Source organism: Lygodium microphyllum, chromosome 4 (genome assembly GCF_053477565.2).
Source record: "Lygodium microphyllum isolate KBCC chromosome 4, Lygodium_microphyllum_v1.1.10, whole genome shotgun sequence".
In the NCBI taxonomy this organism is placed as follows: domain Eukaryota; kingdom Viridiplantae; phylum Streptophyta; class Polypodiopsida; order Schizaeales; family Lygodiaceae; genus Lygodium; species Lygodium microphyllum.
In genome coordinates, this window is record NC_141138.1 from 49,310,297 (window position 1) to 49,332,365 (window position 22,069).

Here is a 22,069-nt window from a genome sequence, read left to right on the forward strand (position 1 = left end):
GCTGCCGTGGACGCCTACTACTTTGAAGGCTTTCACTCATCCCATTCGTTTCATGCTATGGAAGAAGGATTCACTGCAGGCAGGCATTTCGTGGATTTCATGGTCACATACATGTACCCCTAAACGCATGGGTGGTGGCGCTATTTTGGATGCAGAAACTCATATGCTGGCTCTTCGTTGGTCTCTTTTTCGTGCCATGTGTGTGGATCGTCACCCGTGGACCATCATAGCCCGTTATTTTCTTGAGGACAGCGGGCTACGCCATGGTAACACACGGCTTCGGGCCTCCTGGTGGCATGTCCTTAATGCTGACTCTCGATTTTCCAGTCCCTCTTCCTCTTTGTTACTGCACTTGGTCGGCTCTTGGAAAGTGGTGCTCCAAAAGGCCCGTTGGCATCCAGTAGGGGACCGCTTGCAGACTAACTCCTTTCAGCTGGAATTGTTGGCAGTATCCAGATTACTTTCATGGAAAGACAAACATCAGCTCAGACTGAGATTTAACCGCATAGCTTGTTTAGGTGTGACTTCGATTGCGGATGCTACCCTTGCCACTCGCAATGTCCTCGCATCGTTTCGGACTGCTAGGAGACTTTTCAGGATCCCGCGCGGATACCGTGGCTTATGGGGAAAGCTTTTGTTGGAGCTTCAGGGTAGGCAACCCTTTCCTGCCCTGGCTGTGGATCGTCCTTGGCAGGACTGGGACCTTGCAGGCCGGTTGAGTCTGGGAAAGGCCTCTACTAATCAGGTGTATCATCTTCTCATTCAAGATCACCAATGGCTGGGTGTGAAAGCTAATATTGTTTGGGGACTGCGGAAATCGCTGTCATGGTGGCAGGCAACGCTGATGGAGGGCTGGCTGAATAAGGCACCTTTCAAATGCAAGGTCTTTCTTTGGCGGGTAATGATTGGTGGTCTTCCTCTTGCCTCGGCCCTTTCCAAGCGTCGAATCTCGAATGGCAAGTGTTTCTTATGTACCACTACTGCGGAATCGGCCCGACATCGTTTTCTTTCTTGCCCGCTCGCCAAGAATATCTGGTTACTCTTGTCGCAAATCTGGCGCGTAGTGGTGGGGTCCTCACTAACTCCTTTCGATTGGGTTTTTGTGCGCCCAAAGTACCCCACACCGCCACAGTTACATATGAAGATGTTATTTCACTTTTTCAGATACTGGGGATGCTGGCACATTTGGACCACGCGCAATGCTTTTCTCTTTGATTCGGCCTCTAATGTACCGAGACATATTGCTAGGCTTAAAGGGCTCTTGCATTGGCAGCTAGATCTCATTCGGCACTCCGACTTGCTCCCTCGGGAGGATTTGCATCCCTGGCATATGGCAATTGCCTCTGGGTCGTTGCCATGATTGGTGTAACCTTTTTAGTGCATTAGTACGGGGATTTCCCACACGTTGGCCTAGGGCCCTCGTGTCTCTTGTAATCATGTAATCATGTAATCTTGTACCTTTTTTCATAATTAATACAATTACCTTTTACGAAAAAGAGAGAGAGAGAGAGAGAGAGAGAGAGAGAGAGAGAGAGAGAGAGAGAGAGAGAGAGAGAGTAGCTCATTCGCCCTTGCCACTCGCCACACCTTCCCGAGACAGGCACAGCTGTTGCCATAGGAGTTCTTCCGCAGTGGCCAATGGTCTGACTTGAGAGTTGCAGAGCGCAGAGAGTTCCCACTACCTCTAGAGGTGGGGATCTTCGTGGTTCGTAAGTCAAGGAGGGGCAAGGTCCATCTACTAGCACCACCGGATGGACCAAACTACGCCTTTTTTCTTGAGTCCTCTCACTTAGGGGAGTGGATGACTACACAGATTGAGGAGGGGTTGAAGAGTCAGGTGGTGGATCAGATCTCCCAGTGGATGGGAGATGAAGGATTAGCACTGTTTGCACAACAGTGGCCTGCTTGCATGATGGACATTAATTGGTGGGCTGGTGCCGAGGTTCCACACTTGAGCATTATCTTTCGAGCCCCCCACAGTGGGGAGCTCCAAGGGACGCGATCGAGTGGCCCTCGACACAGGCAGCCCGTTTCTACTAGTGTGTAGAGTCGCAATTCTTAGCATGGTTGATAGATGCATTGATAGTACCACCTGGAGCATCTATCACCCCTATGGTCCGGCCGAGGGCCACAATGGGGGATTGGAGTTCACCGTCCAGACCGGCGGCAAAGCGCACTTACATGCCTCACAGTGTTACCTCCTCATTAGCAGCATCCACACCGAACAGATGCTTATTCGGTTAGTCACAGGTTTCCGCACGAGCTTACACCTTGTATCCTGGAATGTGAATAGTCTCCACTACAGTGGGACACGTGGTTCTAGGAAGTTGATTATTCGGTAGGAGCTGCAGCCTGCCCTTGTCGGACGGATCGACATATTGCTTTTGCAGGAGCACAAGCTCACCCCCACCCAGGCCGAGTAGGTTGGTAAGGTATTTCAGGGCAGCTTGCACACTTACTGGGAGCATGCCATAGGTGCCCACGGCAGGAGTGGAGGCGTATGCACATCTATTGGCCCGAGTCTCACCGCCTGTGTACAAGACCATGGGATGATAGTGGCATGAAGGGTTCTATGGATTAGATTGGATATTGGGGACTCGTGCATTGGAGTCCTCAATGTCTATGTTGCTATGGAGGTCAAGGCATGCAACATGTTCTGGGTGGAGATCGCAGATGGACTCCTAGAGGTGGACTCCTCGATTGTTGGAGGAGATTTCAACAACCTGGAGGCTTTGGAGGACCAGTAGGGTAGAGGCAGAAACTACCAGGGGATGGCTGGGGAAGAGCACGAGGCATGGGAGGTCTTTTTGTTTGCAGTCGGAGCACGTGATGCCTTGGAGAGACCTTGCCTTCCACAGGAGGGAGAGGTCGTTGGACTTTTGTTGGGGATACAGGTGGTTAGGTGGAGTCTTGCTGGAGCGGGTGGATAGGTTTTATGTGGGAGAGTGGGGAGGCTCTCGTGGAGGCCAGATTGAGCAGTTCGCAGGCACCGCATTGTTCGATCATAGCGTGGTTCTCCGGACGCTTGACCCCCCCGCATGTGCCCTAGACATAAGATCTTGTCAGATCCATGACTTGATCTATAGGAGGGAGGAGGTGACGAGACAGATAGAGTAGGTTTGGACCATAGAGTGGGACAGGAGAGACCAAATAGTAGAGGAGGTTGTAGAGGTCCTAGTCGAGTCGAGCAGAATCTACCAAGAGGTAGCCATACAGACCAGGCAGTAGTGCTGGGAGGAGGAGAGAGCACTCCGGCGGAACCTTGTAGCCACATAGATATTATTACAGGAGGCACCAGGGGATCCCACCCTCCACGCGCGCAGGAGGTGCATGCGCGAGCAACCATTGCTGGCCTAGAAGACAGACGCTCAGAGTTCTCATTCCGAACCTCAGCAGCCTTCTGAGCGTGGAAGGGGGACACGATGTGCAGGGAGTTCTTCCAGGTGCACGAGCCCCGCACCGCAAGAGAGCAGATACGAAGCCTTTGGGATCAGTATGGGAGGGCCCGTTCTAGCCTAGATGAGGTGATGGAGATTGCCACCGACTATTACACGTGCGTTTTCCAGCAGGAGACAACTTTTAGCTAGAGAACAAAGATGTTGAGAGCGGGTATGGGATCACATTCCGTCCCTCGTCATAGAGGAGATGGGACGCTCCCTCGTAGCCCCCTTCATAGAGAAGGAACTAGAGGAGGCTTTCCATACACAGGATGGGCAGAAATGCCCAAGGGAGGATGGCCTCTCTAAGACCTTCACTACCTACTGGGAAGTGGTGAAGGACCCTCTACTAAGAGCCTTCTAGGAGATTTTCACTTTAGGACAGATGCCATCGAGTCTCTCGGCAGGCCTCATCAGTCTTCTTCCCAAAGGGGGAGACCGGTTGGAGCTCTCCAAGTGGAGACCGATCACCTTATTGTCAGTGGCCTATAAGGCACAGGCAAGGATGATTGGTAGAGGACTAGGCCCCGTGCTTCTAGATATCATCCATGACACACAGACAGGCTTTGTCCAGGATAGGAGCATCCTAGACAATGTATTTACCTTCCTTGAGGCGGCAAAGTGGGCTCAGCACAGTGGGCAAAGACTGGTCGTACTACTCTTAGATTTCGAGAAAGCTGATGACAGGGTGGATTGGGATTTCCTAGAGGGCACCATGGTGAGGTTGGGATTCCCCCAGGCTTGGATTTGTGGGGTCGCCACCTTGTACAAATCGGCCACCAGCAGGGTTCTCATTAGTGGAAGGCAAAGGGAGAAGTTTTGGCTGGAGAGATTGGTTCGACAAGGCTGCCCCCTGGCCCCATACATGTCTCTACTCTTCGCAGAGGCAATGTCTCACTTCCTCAGGTCAGGTGTGAGTGGGATTACGCGGCCTCCGACTCCTAGTGAGAGAGGAGACTGAGTTGCTAGACTCAAAGTACATAGATGATACAGCCTTGTACATAGAGGACGATGAGTTGATGCTGGAGAGAGTGAGGCTGGCTCTTGACGTGTTCTGCTTTGTAGCAGGAGCGAAACTTAATTGGCAAAAGTTGGTTGGTTTCCTCACAGACCTGGACTCCAGCACGGAGTGGGGCGTCCACCTGGGATTTAGATGGTTGAGCAAAGGGCAGACCGTCCGGTACCTAGGGTTCCAGGTGGGACTCGACATCACTCCTGCCTAGCAGTTTCTTCCTGTCCTTGATTCTATTTGGAGGAAATTGACCTACTGGAGCACGGTTCGCCTCTCACTAGCCGAACGAGCCCTACTGGTTAACCAGGTCCTCCTAGCGACGGCCTAGTACATCGCCTCCTGTTGGTGCTTTTCCTCATCGTGCGTAGTGTAGCTTCGCCGCCTAGTGCAGAATTTCCTTTGGTCAGGGTCTGATGGTTCCAGGGATTCCAGGGCCAAGGTGGCGTGGGTGACCATCATACGACATAGGTCAGAGGGAGGGCTTGGGATCATAGACCCATAGTGTTAGAGTATGGCCCTCTTGGGCAAGCTAGTTGTCCATGGTCTCACATCAGGCGGGCGGACTTGGAAGGTCTTATTGTAGGAGGGCCTTCAGGATTGTAGACCGAGGCTTGGCGGTGAGTGGATGCCATCCCTGAGATGGATCTTCACGTCTGCCCATATCACCCCTCCCAGATCACCTTTCCTTCGCAGCTTACTCCGCGTGTGGCAAGGCCCTGAAAGGCTCTAATCCAGAGCCCCCCAGGCTGCTAGGAGGAAATAGACCATCAGTTAGTGATCTGGAACCCCTAGGTCAAAGATCGGGAAGGCGTACAAACAGGTGAATGCCCCCACATCCAGTGGGCTGGGTGGGAGGCCGGCATCCCCCTTTAGGTGGCAGGCAGAGTGGGTGGCGCCCTGCATGGTACTTTCTTCGTCGTTCAGGAGGGGGGGCGTCTGGGCCTTGACAGAGTGCAACAAGATGAGGGGATTGCCGCCCTTTCGTGGAGGAGGATTCGGGTGGTGGGCCTTCAGACGAAGACATGGCGACTAGATCCCTATGTTTTTTGGAAGGAGCTCAGGGAGTGGCGCCTTTGGATCTGGGAGGGTAGACCACTTGATGAGCTGGAGTGGGATCCAAGAGAGTGGCTATTCCGGTCTCTGCGGTTGCCAAGAAGCCACCCAGGTTCCTAGAGTACACTGCCAGGATTAGCAGACACGTACCGATGCAGGAGGATATGGACTGGGCGCCGTCACGTAGTAGGCACTGGGCGGGGCACAGTATCACGGAGCCCTTCTGACGGACCTTCTGTCGGCGCCCCCTATGGGATAGCTGGAGGGCGAGGAGGGTGTCGTACTTTTTATGGCTGGTGGCACATGGAGGCTTGGCGGTGGGAAGTTGGCTTGCCCAGATGTAGGAGGGAGATTGTAAGAGCTGCACACAGCAACCTCTGGAAACCCCAAAGCACCGCCTTTGGTCATGTGAGGAGAGATAGCTTGTGTGGAGAGGAACATGCCGCATCCTTCGCTGTACAGCACCCATCCTTGGATGTATTTCATGGGGAGCTTTCTGTTGGTAGGCAGTCAGCCAGGGCCGTCACCTTTTGTATGAGGCCGGGATGCAGGATATAATATTCATTATCGAGGTAGGGTCGTGTGCAATGGTCGACTTGGAGGATCTATCCATCCGCCAAGTACTAGAGCCCACAGCAGACCGCTTGGAGGTATGGGAGATCATTGGAAGTCTTATTGGATGGCATATCTGGAAGGTGCCGTGTCAGGAGGCCTTCGGCGGAGAGAAACTTTTAGCACATGTGACCTTAGCAGAGCTCTAGACCTCCATCATCCACTCCCTCCGCGGCCGATGGGACTAGGTGCAGGGCTCATCAGGAGCTCGGAGGTCACTTCATGCACACTTGGGGTGGCCTTTTCTTCTTCTAATAGAGAGGCTTTAATATCAACAAGTTGAGGATCAGGCATATTGGTTAGAGTGGTTGATACATTATCATAGGCAGGAGGCTCTATTCTTCGTGATGCAGGCAGGCAGCCCCAGTTGGCGATATAATCCCTACCCCCCCCCACACATGGCTTCTTGCCCCCATCCCTCTTAGACGGCCTTGAGAGGCTTGTATACATGATGTATTGGTGACTTTGCATTAGCTCCAGCTAGTCTGTTGAGCATGAGCACTCTGTTGTAATCAGTCTTTTTGAGTAATATAATCAGCCACATTTTACTTGCAAAAAAAAAAAACACTGTTTTTGTAATGTACTAGCAAAGAGCTTTCACATGACACCCATATTAGGCTTGGGGGGGTGGGGGGGTGGGGGGGTGGAGGATATGTCAATTGTCCCTAAACCTTTTTAGTTGGGCTTTGTTGTACAGGTTTCCAAGACTGTATATGCATCTCCAAGCTGCGTTAATTTCCACAGGGATATGTCCAAGGTATGGCATTAGAGTAATTTCTGCAATTCATCTTGTCTGTTGCTGAAGGACATGAAGTACCTTTTTTTGGAAGGTTTCTGCTTCTGTATGTTTTAGATTTCTTACCTTGAATGCAATTTCAGAAGCAAGTGACAATCAGAGATCCTGAGATTAAAGCATATAAATATGTGTGGTCTTCAAGACACTTGCAATAAGGTGGGGTTGCAACTTGCAAGCTACTGCCATGTTTGTGAATTCTCAACCAGTGTTGGGCAGCTACCGTCTAGAACAATGCTTATTTATCTGTAAACTGCACCTCTTGTACAGGTATTCCTCACACACAGTTGCCCCACTGTTGCACTCTTCCTTGAGCCAGCCTGAGCAGCTGTTTACTGTTCTAAGAACCTGCCAGGTTTTTGAAGCATGTATTGGATGGTCCTATTGTGTACATTTTGTACTGTTAATCCTCATTAGCTTTATGGCTGTCAGCATCTTTGCAAAGTAAGTTTGGTTGTTTTGCACAGCATTCGGTTGATGTGTTGCCACTTCCTAATTTTATCCTAGTCATTTGAGTGAGTGGATATCATCTTAAGCTGTGAAGAGATTAAATCCGGGATGCCTAGTCAGACTAGGATCACATATACATGGTCTGCTGTGTTCAGGGATTTCCCATCACACCAAGATAAATATGAGACTGAATTGGTGTGACCTACCTTACCTAGTGGACAGAAAAAGAGCTGTTATCAGTATTACAGGATGAAGAACCTAAACAGCTTTAGTGAAATATGGAGATGTGTACCAAGGCCACTATGGCTTAGGAAATGGTTGATGTATGTGTTAAAGTGGTATTGGGATTGATCTTGTTGATAGTGCAGTTATACTAATGTTCTCTTTCAAGCACTTCGATTGGATTTGTATGCTTATAGCAGTTTATTATCCTTTGGCATATCACAGTTACATATGCACTAGACTTCCATAGGTACAGCTTGTATAAACAGACATGAACTCCCCTTGTTGAAGTGGAGTTATGGTGAAAGCAAGACCTGTATGGGTGCCCATATGTTGAGGCAGAAAAAGAGGGTGCTGCCGAAAATAACATACCTGACCTGATCAAGGAGGGGGGTCATAGATTGCAGTATATAGGATGAGTGAAACAGTAAATTCACCAGAAACTTTTTGTTGAAATCAAATGTGTTCATTTGTTAATCTTGGGACTAAAGTACTTTGGTAAGTAAGCTTTAGTGTACACTTTTCCTAAAAACGTTTGAATATCACAACATTTATCCCTTTCATTATTACATTTTTGTTTGATGCTTCCCTCATTAAATACCATAATTTTTAGCTGTTTCATGCTTACATACTATGAACATGGGTGTTTACAATTTCAAAGTTGAAACTAAATCACAGTTGAAATTTCATTTCATTCTTGGCTTTTTAAAACAGAGAAAAGAAAAACTTGTATCAATAACGTCTTGGAGAAGGTACTTCTAAAGTATTATACATAGTACAAATATCCCTATAAAGAGCAGCTGAGCTCATCGTGAACACAATGGTTGTGTGAACAACCAATATGGTGGGCTATAATGCCACACCATATGAGGGGCTAGGTGAAAGAAGATGCCAGAATCCCAAGTCTGCAAGAAGGCATCTCTCCTCCTCATCCTCTCAAAACTGCCTTGCAGCCCTTGTCACGAGGATGTGTATTTTTCATGCTTAGCTTTGGCATTATTGAGTTGTGCATGCGTGAGGTGCACATCTGAAGTGGAAGTAGTTAAGTCATAGGGACAACCTAAGTACCCTAAGGATGCAGAAAAGCTGTTTGGGACTGGCTCAGGGTGGAGGCAGCCGTTTGGAGGCTGAGGGAGGGAGGAGGAAGGAGTTGCTGAGTGCCGTTGGCATATATTGTAGGAATGGATTCCAGCTAGGAAGGCTGCTAGAATTAGGCAATAGCTGATTGCCTATGCACAACAGGCAGGGGCAGCATGTTTCCTTCTCCACCTTAGTGAGATATAGTAATAGAAGAGGAGGGCTTGTTGATTACATTGGGGTTTTATCCCCCTTTCAAAGCTATTGGTGCCATGAGAATACCGTTGGTGTGTGCAGGGTTGTCTCAGTACGTAGTACGAACTGATCAGTACAGTACGATCCGTACAGTATGTATCCCTACGATTTAGTATATAGGCACTTTTTGGTCTCTCCTTCAAGACTACAACTTTCTTTTTTTCTTTCTCCTTTCTTTTTTTAAAATTCTTTCTTTCTTCTTTCTCTCCCCCAAGCCTCTCTCTCTCTCTCTCTCTCTCTCTCTCTCTCTCTCTCTCTCGCACGCTTCTCACCCCCTTTTTTTTTTCCGTAAAAGGTAATTGTATTAATTACGAAAAAAGTACAAGATTACTTGATTACAAGATACATGACGACAATCTAAGTCATCATGTGAAGAGGTTCTAAGTACTACAAGTTACAACGTCATGGCAAAGATGCAGAGGAAATTGCCATATGCCAGGGACGTAAGTCCTCCCTAGAGAGCAAATCAGAATGCCGGAGAAGATCCAACTGCCAATACAAGAGGCCCTTAAGCCTCACAATATGCCGCTGAATATTATAGGCGGAGTCAAAAAGAAAAGCATTCCGAATGGTCCAGTTATGCCAGCAGCCCCAATATCGAAGAAAATGAAACACGAGCTTCATATGTGGCTGTGCAGGAGCGGGGTATTTGGGCTGCCCGAAAACCCAATCAAAGGGGCGCAGGGTGAGACCAACCACTCCTTGCCAAACAGTCGACAAAAATAACCAGAGTTTCTTTGCGATGGGGCAAGAAATAAATCGGTGGTGGGCGGATTCCACAGCAGTGGTGCAAAAGAAACAGTGGCCATTGGAGATTCGTCGCTTGGAAAGAGCCGAAGCAAGCGGAAGACCACCAATCATCATTCTCCAAAGAAAGACTTTACATTTGAAGGGTGTCTTGTTCAACCAGCCCACCATCACAGTTTCCCTCCACCATGACCGGGATTTACGTAATCCCCATAAAGCATTCGCTTTGGTGGCGAGCCATTGACGATCTTTAATCAGAATATGATACACTTGGTTAGCAGAAGCTTTGCTTAAAGTCAGCCGGCCTTGTAGGTCCCAATCCTGCCAGGGATGATCCGAAGCAAGGGCAGGAAAGGGTTGTCTGCTCTGGAGCACCCTCAAAAGCTGTTCCCATAAAGGCCGGTATCCACGAGGGATCCTGAAAAGCCTCCTAGCTGTACAAAAAGATATAAGCACATTGCGACTGGCAAGGGTGGCATCCGCAACTGAAGACAAACCCAAACGGGCCATCCGGTTGAATCGGGGTCTGAGGTCCTGTTTTCCTTCCCATGCAAGTAAACGCGAGACTGCCAGCAACTCCAATTGAAAAGAGTTAGTAGCTAAACGATCCTCCGTTGGATGCCACTGAGCCTTCTGAAGGACTTGTTGCCAGGAACTCACCAAATGAGTAAGCAGCGACGAAGAAGGACTGGAGAACCGCGAATCAGCATTAAGAACATGCCACCAAGAACTCCGAATTTGGGTATTGCCATGTAGAAGCCCATGGCCCTCAAGGAAATAACGGGCTATCTCAACCCATGGATGATGATCCGAGCACATGGCGCGGAAAATCGACCAACGGAGTGCCTGCATGTGAGTTTGGGCATTTAAAATAGCTCCGCCACCCATGCGTTTGGGGGTGCACGCATGCGACCAAGAGATCCAGGAAATACCTGCATGCAATGAGTCTTTCTTCCATAGCATGAAACGAATAGACTGAGTAAAGCATTGAGAGTCGTAGTAGTCCAGGGCAACAATGGCAAGAAATATGTGAGCATTGGCAACATAATAGTCTGGGCCACTTTGAGGCGAACATGGAAAGGCTATGCTTGAGATTTCCAATACATAAACTTAGCCACCATTTTCTGAGAAATCCACTGCAGAAGCTGCTTTGGGGGAACATCAACACCCAAAGGGTACCCAAGGTGCCTAACAATGGAGCCACGAGGAACAACCAGACCCTGCCAGTCCAAGGACTACAAATCCGACTCCGTGCAGCTGAGAATGGCTGATTTGAGGGCATTGATACGAAGGCCGGACGCCTGAGCAAAGAGGCTCCAAACATCCAATGCGCTTCGAAGGTTATCCCTGTCCGCACGCAAAATCATAAAAGTATCATCTGCCAGGGATTGGCTAATGAAGTGCTGTCCTGTAGGAAGCGACAGTCCTGCCAACTGAGAAGAGGCTGCCATATGAGATAACATCGAAAGAACTGGATGTGTTGCAAGGGAAAAAAATAGAGGGCTCAAAGGGCACCCTTGTCTGACAGAGCGGGCAAGGACAAATGGCTCAGTAACACCTCCGTTCAGCATGACCCGCGAAGATGCTGCAGCGCTAATGGTGTATATTAGTCGAGACATCCGCGGACCAAAGCCCATAGCAGACATAAGTTCAGCAACGAAAGACCAGTCCAGATAGTCAAAAGCCTTTTCCAGGTCCAGTTGAATCAGTACGACCTCCTGATTGGAATGCCTGGCATAATCAATTGCCATTTGAGGATTCAAGACATTGTGTAGGATATTTCGGCCCTTGATGAAACCATACTGGAGAGGGTGCACAATGGTCGGGAGATGCTTATGGAGTCAATTCGCCATCACTTTGGAAAAGATTTTGTACATTGAACCCATCAAAGAAATTGGGCGCCACTGTGTCAACTTAGATGGCGAAGGAGCTTTAGGAAGCAGTTTAATAAGGCCTTCTTTCCATGAGGAAGGCATGATCCCCGTTTCCCACACCTGCTGAAACAAAGCTTGCAAAGGTTTCACCAGTTGGGTAGCAAAAGCTTCAAAGAACTCATTAGTGAGACCATCCCAACCCGGGCTTTTATCCTTAGGCAAGTGTAGCAGGACGTCCATAACCTCTGCCTCACAAATATCGGACTCCATAGTAGCTTGCATGTCCTGCGGAAGCTGATTGCGGACCAGGTCATAAAAAGTCGAACGGGCCTGAGTAATTTGGGCCGAAGGTAGAGAAGTAAAACCGAGAAGGTCACGGAAATAATTCCTGCACATATGCACAATAGTCTGTGGATCCAGGATAAGGTGGCCTTCTGCATCCTCGAGTCTGGTCATATTTTCTCGAGCAGGAGAGGCATGGAGAGCTCGAAAGAACTTATGGGTCTGACATGCACTATCTTGCAAAGTTTCCGTTAGATGTTGCAGTTTGGCTTGCTGATATGATTTCAACTGGAATGCTTTAATAAGATCAGCCACCCGCATGTCCAGTGCGAGCAGGAATGCATCATCCGGAGTGTCCACGAGCAGAGAACGAACCAAAGCCAGCAGATCCTCTGCTGCCTTGCGACGCTGCCGACAAAGAGAGGCATGATAAATCCCATAGTGCCGAGCGACCCGCTGCACATTAGAGAGCAATCTTTCAAAAGACGCAGTGCCCTGCGAAGAGAAGTCCAAGACGAATCTGTCAATCAATTGCTACATATAGCCCTGAAAGAGTGCATGCTTCAGGTAAGATGAGTTGAAGCGCAAAGGGAGTCGGTCCAGAAATCGCTTGAAAGGTGCAATGGGTTGTGCAAGCAGCTCAAGTTGCAGAGGGAAATGATCTGACAAGGCATATTGCTGCAACACTTTGATGTCGAGCATCTCGGGAAGAAAATCATCATTCTGCATGATATATATACGATCCAGTCGCGACCATGTTGTTGCATACTAGGCAGAATGGAAAGTAAACCCTGTAGAAGACGGGTGTAGCCAGGACCAGAGATCTTGCTTAAGAACAGCAAGAGCCAACTCATGCCACATACGACTTTCCGGCGCGTCCATTACCGAATGCTCCGATGTGGACTGGGAAGAATCCACACACATATTGAAATCCCCCATGAAGAAGCCCCGTCTGCCAAGTGACAAGGAGGTCTGCAAAGTCTGCCAAAGCTCCCGACGAGATAACGAATCATTCGGAGCATAGAGGCCAAGTAACCATAAGATTTCCCCTTCGAATAAAATTTCAATCACCAAAAAGCGGCCATGAACATCATTTTTAATAAGCATAGGCTGATATTTGTCATGTACAATCATGAGCACTCCCGAATAATGCATGGCCTGTGTCCCTGCATAGAACAGTCAAAAGCCATTGCAATCCACCACTTTTCCGGCTTCACCGTGACTCTTGTGCTCAACAGCGCACAGAACATCCCACTGATTTTCATGCAATACAGTCCACATGGCATGTTGCTTCTGGCGAGAACAAATTCCTCGCACATTCCACGTGGCTATTTTCATGTGTAGTTAAAACCAAATCAGGTACGAGGCACAGCTTGCCTCGATTTGACTTTGTCGGCAAGAATGTCCAGGACTCCCTCGTCCAAGAAATCCGCCAACACAGCAAAAGAGTTCTGAGGACCAGATTTAGAAGTAGACGGCATATCTGCTGGCTTGGGTTTGGAACGGGGATACCGACGGTCCCACGGGGTAATGACGTTACCTCTGGTATCAAATGCCAGCTTAGCAGGGGGACCCTTTGGACGATCTGAATACATTTTTCTGGCAGGCTGATGACGGGGGGCAGAGGGAACCATAGCAGGAGCAGAGCGCTCGGAAGACAACATTTCCTTCCTGCGCATATATGTACGCATGGAATCTTGTGAGGTAGTAGGCACAGTATTTTCCATGCCAGCAACAACCCTGTTGCCTTTTTTTGCACGTACTTCCACCCAATCAGTGGCACGGGAATCCAGACCCGAAAGCTGTTGTTTACCTTTGGCCAGAACTTGGGGCTGGTGAAGAGCATCCAACGACGGGGTATCATACATCATATCTTCCATGGGCGGCGCAGCATGGCCAACATCGGAGGTATGTTGCTGTTCCGGGCATTCAGCCATAAAATGCCCCAACTGTCCACAGGAAAAGCAATGCCCTGCAAAATTGCCCCATTTCAATCGAAAGTGCAACGGATGCATACCCGAGCAGTTGAGGCGCAACCAAGCAGGCCTTTTTCTTGCAGTGTCCCATAGCATACACAAGCGGTTGCGATTCATTGCCCGGAGACTGGGAGGGACCAGAACAGTGCCCACCGCAGCCATAGCATCCTTCAACAGTGGCCAATAAACGGCCGGGCAATTTTCCACTTCTACCCACACAGGGCATTCACGTTGCAGCAGACGCTGAAAATCTGCCATTGGGCGCCATGGAACCACATGAATCAAGCGGCGTTCAAAAAATAAAGGCAGTTTAGACAGGAGAGCAGCACGGTGCGTCTCTGATTTCAACAGAACCTCAAAAAACCCTCGGGAGCCAACAAAAATCTCTTCAACACATTCCCCTTGTAGCAGACTGTGCAGCCACTGGCGAATACGGGAAAGCAACGGGATTCGACCAGTGAAGAAGAGTATCACAGCGCGATCATAAAATACCGAAAAGGAGCGTAGGACAGTTTTTGGGTCCACGGTGGCGTCCAGAACATCATCAGGTGCTGAGTCAGAAAAGGCTTCCTGATTATGTTGAACATAATCGCCAAGCAACGTGTTGGCAAATTCCAGCAAATGCTCCCAGTCAACATCCTGAGAGTCCAGCGGATCGGAAGCAACCTGAGCATAGGAACGATCCGGAGGAACACCTATCTCTTCCGAAGTATGCTTGGTACGTTTACCCGCAGGCTGAATGTCGGGACCAGGGGGCATCTCTTCGTTGCACGGAACCATGTCCTCAGGTTCCTCGGCATCTGAATCCGGGCCAAGTGCTGCCACTGTTTGGTCTATGAAATCCAGATCCAAACCAGCCATCGTGTGACGATTTGATCTTGAAGGAGGACTACTCTCTCTCTCTCTCTCTCTCTCTCTCTCTCTATGTAGCCCAGAGAGCACTCAGAATTGTACAGGACGCTACTTGCACTGCGAGATGATGAGACTCGCTCACCCTTCTCAGCACCACAGCTTGCAGAGTGGCGCCCAGGAGCAGCAGGACGTAGGGCAGATGGTTAGCGGGGCAGCAGATACAGCATACCTGGACGAGATGCTCTATTCGTGTAACAACAGTGAAGATTAGGGTTACAGCAGGTCGGTCCTTCTGCAAAAGTGGGCGCACGCGAGCAGGAGGGCCAGAGGACAGCCGGATGATCGAGTCAGGGCAGGCGTCTGCGACGTGGCAAAGTGACGGGACAGTAGTCGATAGGCGTGACGAAACACCCAGCAGGTCCCGCAGGTCTGACTGGCGACAGCAGCGACCAGCAACGGTCGCTATCACGACCCGCAGGTCAGATTGGCGGCGGCTGGTCAGACGGGCTCTCCTCCCGCCATCGCCTCTTCGTTTTCGTCTTTCTCCTCCCCCCCCCCCCCCCCCCGCCCCCCCTTTTTTTTTTTTTCCCCCCCCTTTTTTTCTCTCAAGCCTCTTATCTCTCTCTTTCTCTGTCTCTCTCTCTCACACACACACACACACACACACAACCTTCTCTCTCTCTCTCTCTCTCTAGCCTCTTTCTCTCTCTCAAGTTGTGTGAAAATGCTTAACCTTGGACATGTCACTACATGTGGACAAATTGGACAAGTAGTGAAAATGTTGTTTGTTTGACTTTTCAATGCTTACTCACAATGAAAGTCGTGTTAATGGACAGGAGTCTTAAGTGGTAAGTTGCACGGTTGCCATGTGTTTTTGCGACTTTGTTTTTGAGGTGTTTTTTTGCTATATGAAGTGTTGTCCTACTAGTAGGATTTGTGGTCCCTTTGCAATATTTGTGACCCCAAGTGGAATTTTTAAGTGTTTAGTGGTATGTTTGCGGAGAGGGACCTTAGCAAAAAGAAAAAATATGGGAGATGTTACGAGGGGAAAGATAACACAGTGCAAGGAGAGAAGAACTTGCAATGGGCGATTGAGGCTTTCATGGATTTAAAGCTCAATGGCGATGTGGTGAAGATGGAGTCGTAGAATGAAATCTACTGCTGCAATTCCTTTGTTATGACATGGAGGGTTGGTTTTCAGCTTCTCTTTTCTTTTCTCTTGCTGTAGGAAACATAGTGAGTGCATTCTTTTATTTGAGGTATTATTGTCAGTGAGAGAGACAGTGGGAAGGCTGTTTCGCTTTGTGTTGTTGATGGTGTATATCACATGTCAGAGGTTTTCCATTAGGGAGAAAAGGGAAATGAGAATTTTAGTGTCTGAGAGATAAGTGTGTTGCAAATACTATGTACTGTTATCAAAGGTTGAGTATGCTATGTGAGAGAAGGCAGGATCAAAGCTCAGCATAGAAAACAGTAGAGAGTCTGAGAGTGAAGCACGACACCCAATGCAATAGCTGAAAGAGTGTGAACTGAAAGTACAAGGTACAACCCTTAAATCTTAGGGTTGTAGGGGGTGTTCACACCCGAACACGGTAAGTGCCTGTAAGTGTGTGTCATAAGCACATACAAAATAATACCATAAGTCTGGGGGAAAAAACCTCTCCTACCAAGAGTCAAAAGTACCCCAATGTCCTACTGATCACTGACACTCCTATGTGAGCATAGGCGTAAGTGAGGCGTGAGTGAAATACCCAATAAACCCCCCTAGAGTGAAGAGTGATCAAGAGTACAAGGATTATCCGCCACCGACGGAGATCAAATTTAAAGCATTGCGAAACGCTTCAAATTTTTCACGAGGAAGAGGGTTGGTGAAGATATCTGCCACATTACTAGTGGTAGGACAATAGACAAGGCTGATATCACTTGCACGTAGCCTCTCTCTGACAAAGTGATAATGTATCTCAATGTGTTTCGTGCGTGCATGAAACAGAGGGTTTCGTGCAACTGCAATGGCACTCTGACTGTCAGTAAACAAAGAAGTAGGCTTCATAACAGATACATCCAGATCAGCTAGCAAGCGTCTAATCCATACACATTTAACTGTGGTAGTGAAAGTTGCCTTGTATTCAGCTTCACATGATGATGTGGCAACGGTGGATTGTTTCTTTCTAAGCCAAGATATACAAGACGAGTCAAGAAAGAAGCAATTGCCACTAGTGGAGTGACGTGAATCATAATCACCAGCCCAATCAGAATCACTGTAAGCATGTAACTGTAGTGGTCCCCCCTTGGCATAGAGCAATCCAAGAGATCTAGTACCCTGCAAGTAATGCAAGACACGCTTAACAGCTTGCTAATGTGACATGCGTGGCTGATACATATATCTGCTCAAGGTTGAAATTGCAAACTCTATGTCCAGCCTAGTGTTGCATAAGTAAATAAGACATCCAAGTGCTGGAGCATATGTGTGAATATCAAACAAATCACTGTCATCATATAATGATAGCTTAAGTTCGGGCTCCATTGGTGTACCAACTGGCTTGCAATCCTGTAAGCCAAATTTCTCAAGAAGTTTGCCAATGTATCTTGACTGTGATAACCCCATACCTCTAGCATCATGTATGAACTAAATACCGAAGTAATAATGCAAAGACCCCAAGTTTGACATGTCAAAAGTTTGCTGCAAATTTTGTTTAAATGCTGAAATCTGATCAGCATGTGTCCCTATAAGCAAGAGATCATCAACATAAAGACAAATGATCAGCATGGATCCCCCCTCTTTACATATGTAAAGGATAGACTTAGATGAGCTGTTTATGAACCCTTGGCTAAGCAAGAAAGCATCTATATTTGCATAGCAAGCTCTAGGAGCTTGTTTCAAACCATACAAAGCTTTTTTCAGCTTGGAGACCAAGTGTTCCAAGCCCTCAAGTGCAAAACCAATGAGCTGCTGTACATATACTTCCTCATGAAGTTCCCCATGTAAAAGTGCAGTTTTAATATCCAACTGATGCACAGTCCATCCATAATGAGCAACCAAAACCATAGACCTGATGGTCATCATGCAGGAAGTAGGAGCAAATGTCTCCTCATATAGTCAATGCCTTTCTTCCGTGTATAGCCTTTGGCTACAAGCCTTGCCTTGTATTTGTCAATGGATCCATTTGCATTCCGTTTCAACTTGTAGATCCATTTTGTTCCAATGGCTTTGTTTCCAAATGACAAAGACACCAAATCCCATGTTTGATTCTTAGTGATAGAATCCAATTCATCTTTCATTGCTGCCATCCAATGCACACTCTGTTGTGCATCCTCAAAACATTCAGCCTCCTCATCATGAAGGTGCTTGCTGCCATAACGAACTCCATGGTATGTGCAGTATCATGCATAGGAGCTTGCCTTCTAGTACGACGAGCCATGGGTGCATCCAAATGACTATCTTTCATAGTTTGTAAATACCATCTAGGCATTCGTCTTGCCTCGTGATTTTGCATAAGCTCTTACTGAAGTTCAGTTTCAGCACTTTCCTGAATATTCAGATTAGCCAATGGCTGATTTTTTGCATTTTTCAAAGGAGCAGCTGGCTGAACATCGAGTTCACTTGCTGAAACTCCAGCTGAATCACCGCAGCCCTTCAAAGACATCATGGGCAGCCTGATATGTGTCTAAACCAGCTATGGACAATTCTGATTTTTCATCAAATAGTACATCCCTACTGACAAACACCTTTTTAGAAACAGGATCATAGAGTTTGTAGCCTTTGCTCTCACTGCTATATCCCACAAAAATGCATTTAACAGCCTTGTTATCCAACTTTTTTGTGAGTACCTTTGGAATATGTGCATATGTAAGGTACCCAAAGGTATGAAAGTGTCCAACAGAAGGTTTCCGGCTGTTCCAAGCCTCAAAAGGTGTAATTTTCTTCAAAACCTTGGTGGGGCATCTATTCAAAACATGGCAAGCACACATGACTGCTTCCATCCAAAAACTGCGAGGCAAGCTCTTTGCCTTCAGCATACATCTGGCCATCTCCATGAGTGACCGATTCTCTCTCTGTGCAATCCCATTCTGTTGTGGAGTATAAGCAGTAGTGTACTGATGGAAAATGCCCTTCTGCTTCAAAAAAGAATTCAGCATAGAGGACATGTATTCCCCCCCTCGGTCCGAACGGAGAGTCTTAATTTTACAACCAGACCAGTTTTCAAAAAGTGCAATAAAAGCCAAGAATGCATCATACACTTCTGACTTTTTGACCAAAGAGTAGACCCAGCAAAATCGAGTAAAGTCATCCATAAAAGTCACAAAATAGTAACGTCCTCCCAATGACTTTGTCTACATAGCCCCACATACATCTGAATGCACTAATTGCAACCTGGCTGTTGCTCTACAAGCAACATCACGGGGTAACGAAAAGCGATGCATTTTTCCCAAAATACATCCTTCGCACAAGTGCTCAAGAGGTCTCTCCAGTAGAGGTAATCCATCTAGCATCTGCGTATGCTATAAGAGCATCAAGGTGCAAAGTTCACATGCACCATCCTAGCAGGGTATAACTTTACCTATATCATAGCAGGAGTAAAAGTGGATGTCAAATACGCTGATTGATAAACCAAAAGAGCATCCGACTCGTATAACCCATGACATAAAGTACGTGTTAAGATCAAAGTCATGTATTATTTGTCTCTCACCATACATCTATCATCATCAAATGTGACCTGCAATCCACAACATGCCAAAGAAGAAATAGAGAGCAAATTCTTCTTTATGCCTGGCACAAATAAAGTATCATGTAGGCGAAGAGTAGAGCCATCAATGGCTGTGAGCACAATCTCCCCAATACCTCAAATAGGGTGTGATGCATTGTTGACACACTGTACAGACTTGCCAATGAGAGCAGCACTAACAGAAGCAAATAAATCTCTGCGAGATGTAATATGCCTAGAAGTACCACTGTCAAAAAACCAAGTGCCTGCATCCTCAGTAGAGCTAAATGCTTGATCTCTCCAAGAGGTGTCATAACTGCGTGTGTAAAAACAAGAGTCCTTGCCTACAACAAAAGACACGGACTCGATAGCAGTAGAAGGAGCATCAGAAAGAGATATTCTTGATTTCTTTTTCTTCTCCTTGGCAATGCGCTTTCTGCACTCAGTAATGTAGTGGCCTGGCTTAGTGCAATAATGGAATTTGCCCTTTTTGGCTTGCGTGTCCCCTTGTTTTTTACTTGTCTATGATGTGCCAGAAGTCCCAGAACTCTGCGGAGCATTCTTCAGTTGGCTGCCTTTGCCCTTTTGTTTAGCCATAAAAGCGTGCTCAGAGGCGATAGCATCCACACCACTATTTCTTCTTGTTTGCTCCTTTTGTAGAAGCAAACTGACTAATTGAAGAAAAGTGATTGGTTGCGCGGCAATCCTCATGGTGAGGTTTAAGGCCGTATGAAAAGACAAGTACAAAGGAGGTAACGAGTGCACAGTGGTAGATATCATCTATGCATCCGAATAGTACTCATCAACATTCATGAGTGTCTCTCGCAAGCCTTGAATTTTGTTCAAGTGATTCTGAATAGAATCACCTTCATCCATTTTCAGTGTCTCTAACTCTTTCTTTAAGAAAGAGATGCGAGTCTCATACTTGCTTGCAAACATTTGCTCCAAAGTTAGCCAAGCTTCTTATGAAGAAGCTGCTGAATGAATGTGGGGGATGATTGACCGCTGAACTGCCAATGCAATCAGTGACAAAGCCTGTGCATCCTGTGTATCCCATGCTTTTTGAGCTACTGATCTTTGTGGAAGTGGCTGAAGTGGAGTAGGCTGAGGTGCCCATTGTGCACATCCTCCTGGAGGAGTAGTTGGAGCCACAACTCTAGGTCTAGCTTCTTCTCCACTGGCATAATCCCAAAGATTTTTGGCCACAAGTACATTCTTCATCATGAAGGCCAAAAATGAATAGTTATTTTCATCCGGTCTGTTCTTTTTGGATACATAAGTGAAGACATTTCCTCAACGATTCTTTGCATGTTCTGGCCATTGATGAAGAGTAGCAATGATTTTTGTTGCTGAAATCCTAATTTACCCTAGTAATTAGGGTTTCCCAGCCACCTTGGGATCCGTGTTCAATAAATGAAGACCATGTACTGAGAGTAGTAGGTGTGAATTGAGAATTTATAGTTGATCAGAGGGGTGTTTGGGCCACATGCAGAGAGTGCAAGGATCAAATTGTGGCCAAATCTTAAGCCACAAGAAGGCACAAATTGTTCCTTGTGTTGCTGATTGTTTAAGACAGCCCCATGAATTGAAAATTGAATACTACAAGATAAAGAAATACTGTAAGGGACGCCAGTTGTTGGGTCCAATTGGGTGTCTTTTGTCCAAGATTATTTAGTCAATTGTGTAATTCCAGGTTCGTGAGTTTATTGGTTTCTGTAAATTGTATTGGATTAGGTTATCTACAGATTACAACCCTATCTGAGAAGGAAGTCTAGTTTTGACCCTTCCCTTCTTCCACAAAGAGTTATTGATGATTTTGTAAGATGGAAGTATAGCGATGGGGCAGAAAGAAGGGAACACGACTGATAGAGAGAGGGAGTGGCCACAACACGACAATTTGCAAAATAGAATGTGAAGTACAATCCTTAGACTATAGGGTTGTAAAAGTGACTTAAAGTGCGTTCACACACATATGTCTGTATTGTGTGGTAAGTGACCAAAATGTGTAACATAAATACACATATGAAAATAAATGTGACTAAGGGAAAAAATCTCTCTTATGGAGAGTAAAATATGCCCCAACCTCCTGTGTGCGAATGATTGATACTCTTGTGTAATCATAGGCATGAGTAAAACCTAGCAAACGCCCCTGGAGTGATAGGTGATCAACATACAAGGGTTAACTACCAAAGGAGATGAAATTTAAAGTATTGCGAAATGTTTCAAATTTGTTGCGAGTACAAGCTTCGTTGAAGATGTTTGCCACATTCTTGTTGGTAGGACAATAGACAAGGTGGATGTCCCTTGTATATAGCCCCTCTCTCTGACAAAGTGATATTGTATCTCAATGTGTTTCGTGCGTGCATGAAACATTTGGTCCTATGCCGTTGCAATGGCAATCTGATTGTGAGTAAACAAAGGAGTAGGCTTTGTAACAGATACATCAAGATCAGCCAACAAACGTCTTAGCCATACACATTCAATTGTAGTAGTGAAAGTTGCCTTGTACTCAGCTTCACAAGAAGATATGGCAATAGTGGATTGTTTCTTGCTAAGCTAAGAAATGCAAGAAGAGCCAAGAAAGAAAGAATAGCCATTGGTAGAGTGACGAGAATCAAAATCACCAGACCAATGTGAATCATTGTAAGCATGTAATTGGAGTAGCCCCCCCTTGGCATAAAGCAATCCAATTGTCTTGGTCCCCTGAAAATAACGGAAAACATG

The 22,069-nt window shown here is 47.0% G+C and overlaps 1 protein-coding gene across 17 annotated transcripts in view; it reads left to right on the top strand.

Annotated features, from left to right (window-relative positions):
* The window catches only part of LOC148037014 (uncharacterized), a 291,479-nt gene that overhangs the window by 119,572 nt on the left and 149,838 nt on the right, over positions 1-22,069 (top strand). For all 17 annotated transcript variants that reach the window (XR_015690559.1, XR_015690560.1, XR_015690557.1 and 14 more), the window contains one exon: positions 6,812-6,871. Coding sequence is in view for 5 of the 17 variants with exons in the window: in XM_087675949.1 (XP_087532075.1) it covers positions 6,812-6,871 (60 nt within the window). In the remaining 12 variants the exon portion in view is untranslated. The remainder of the gene's footprint in view (positions 1-6,811; positions 6,872-22,069) is intronic.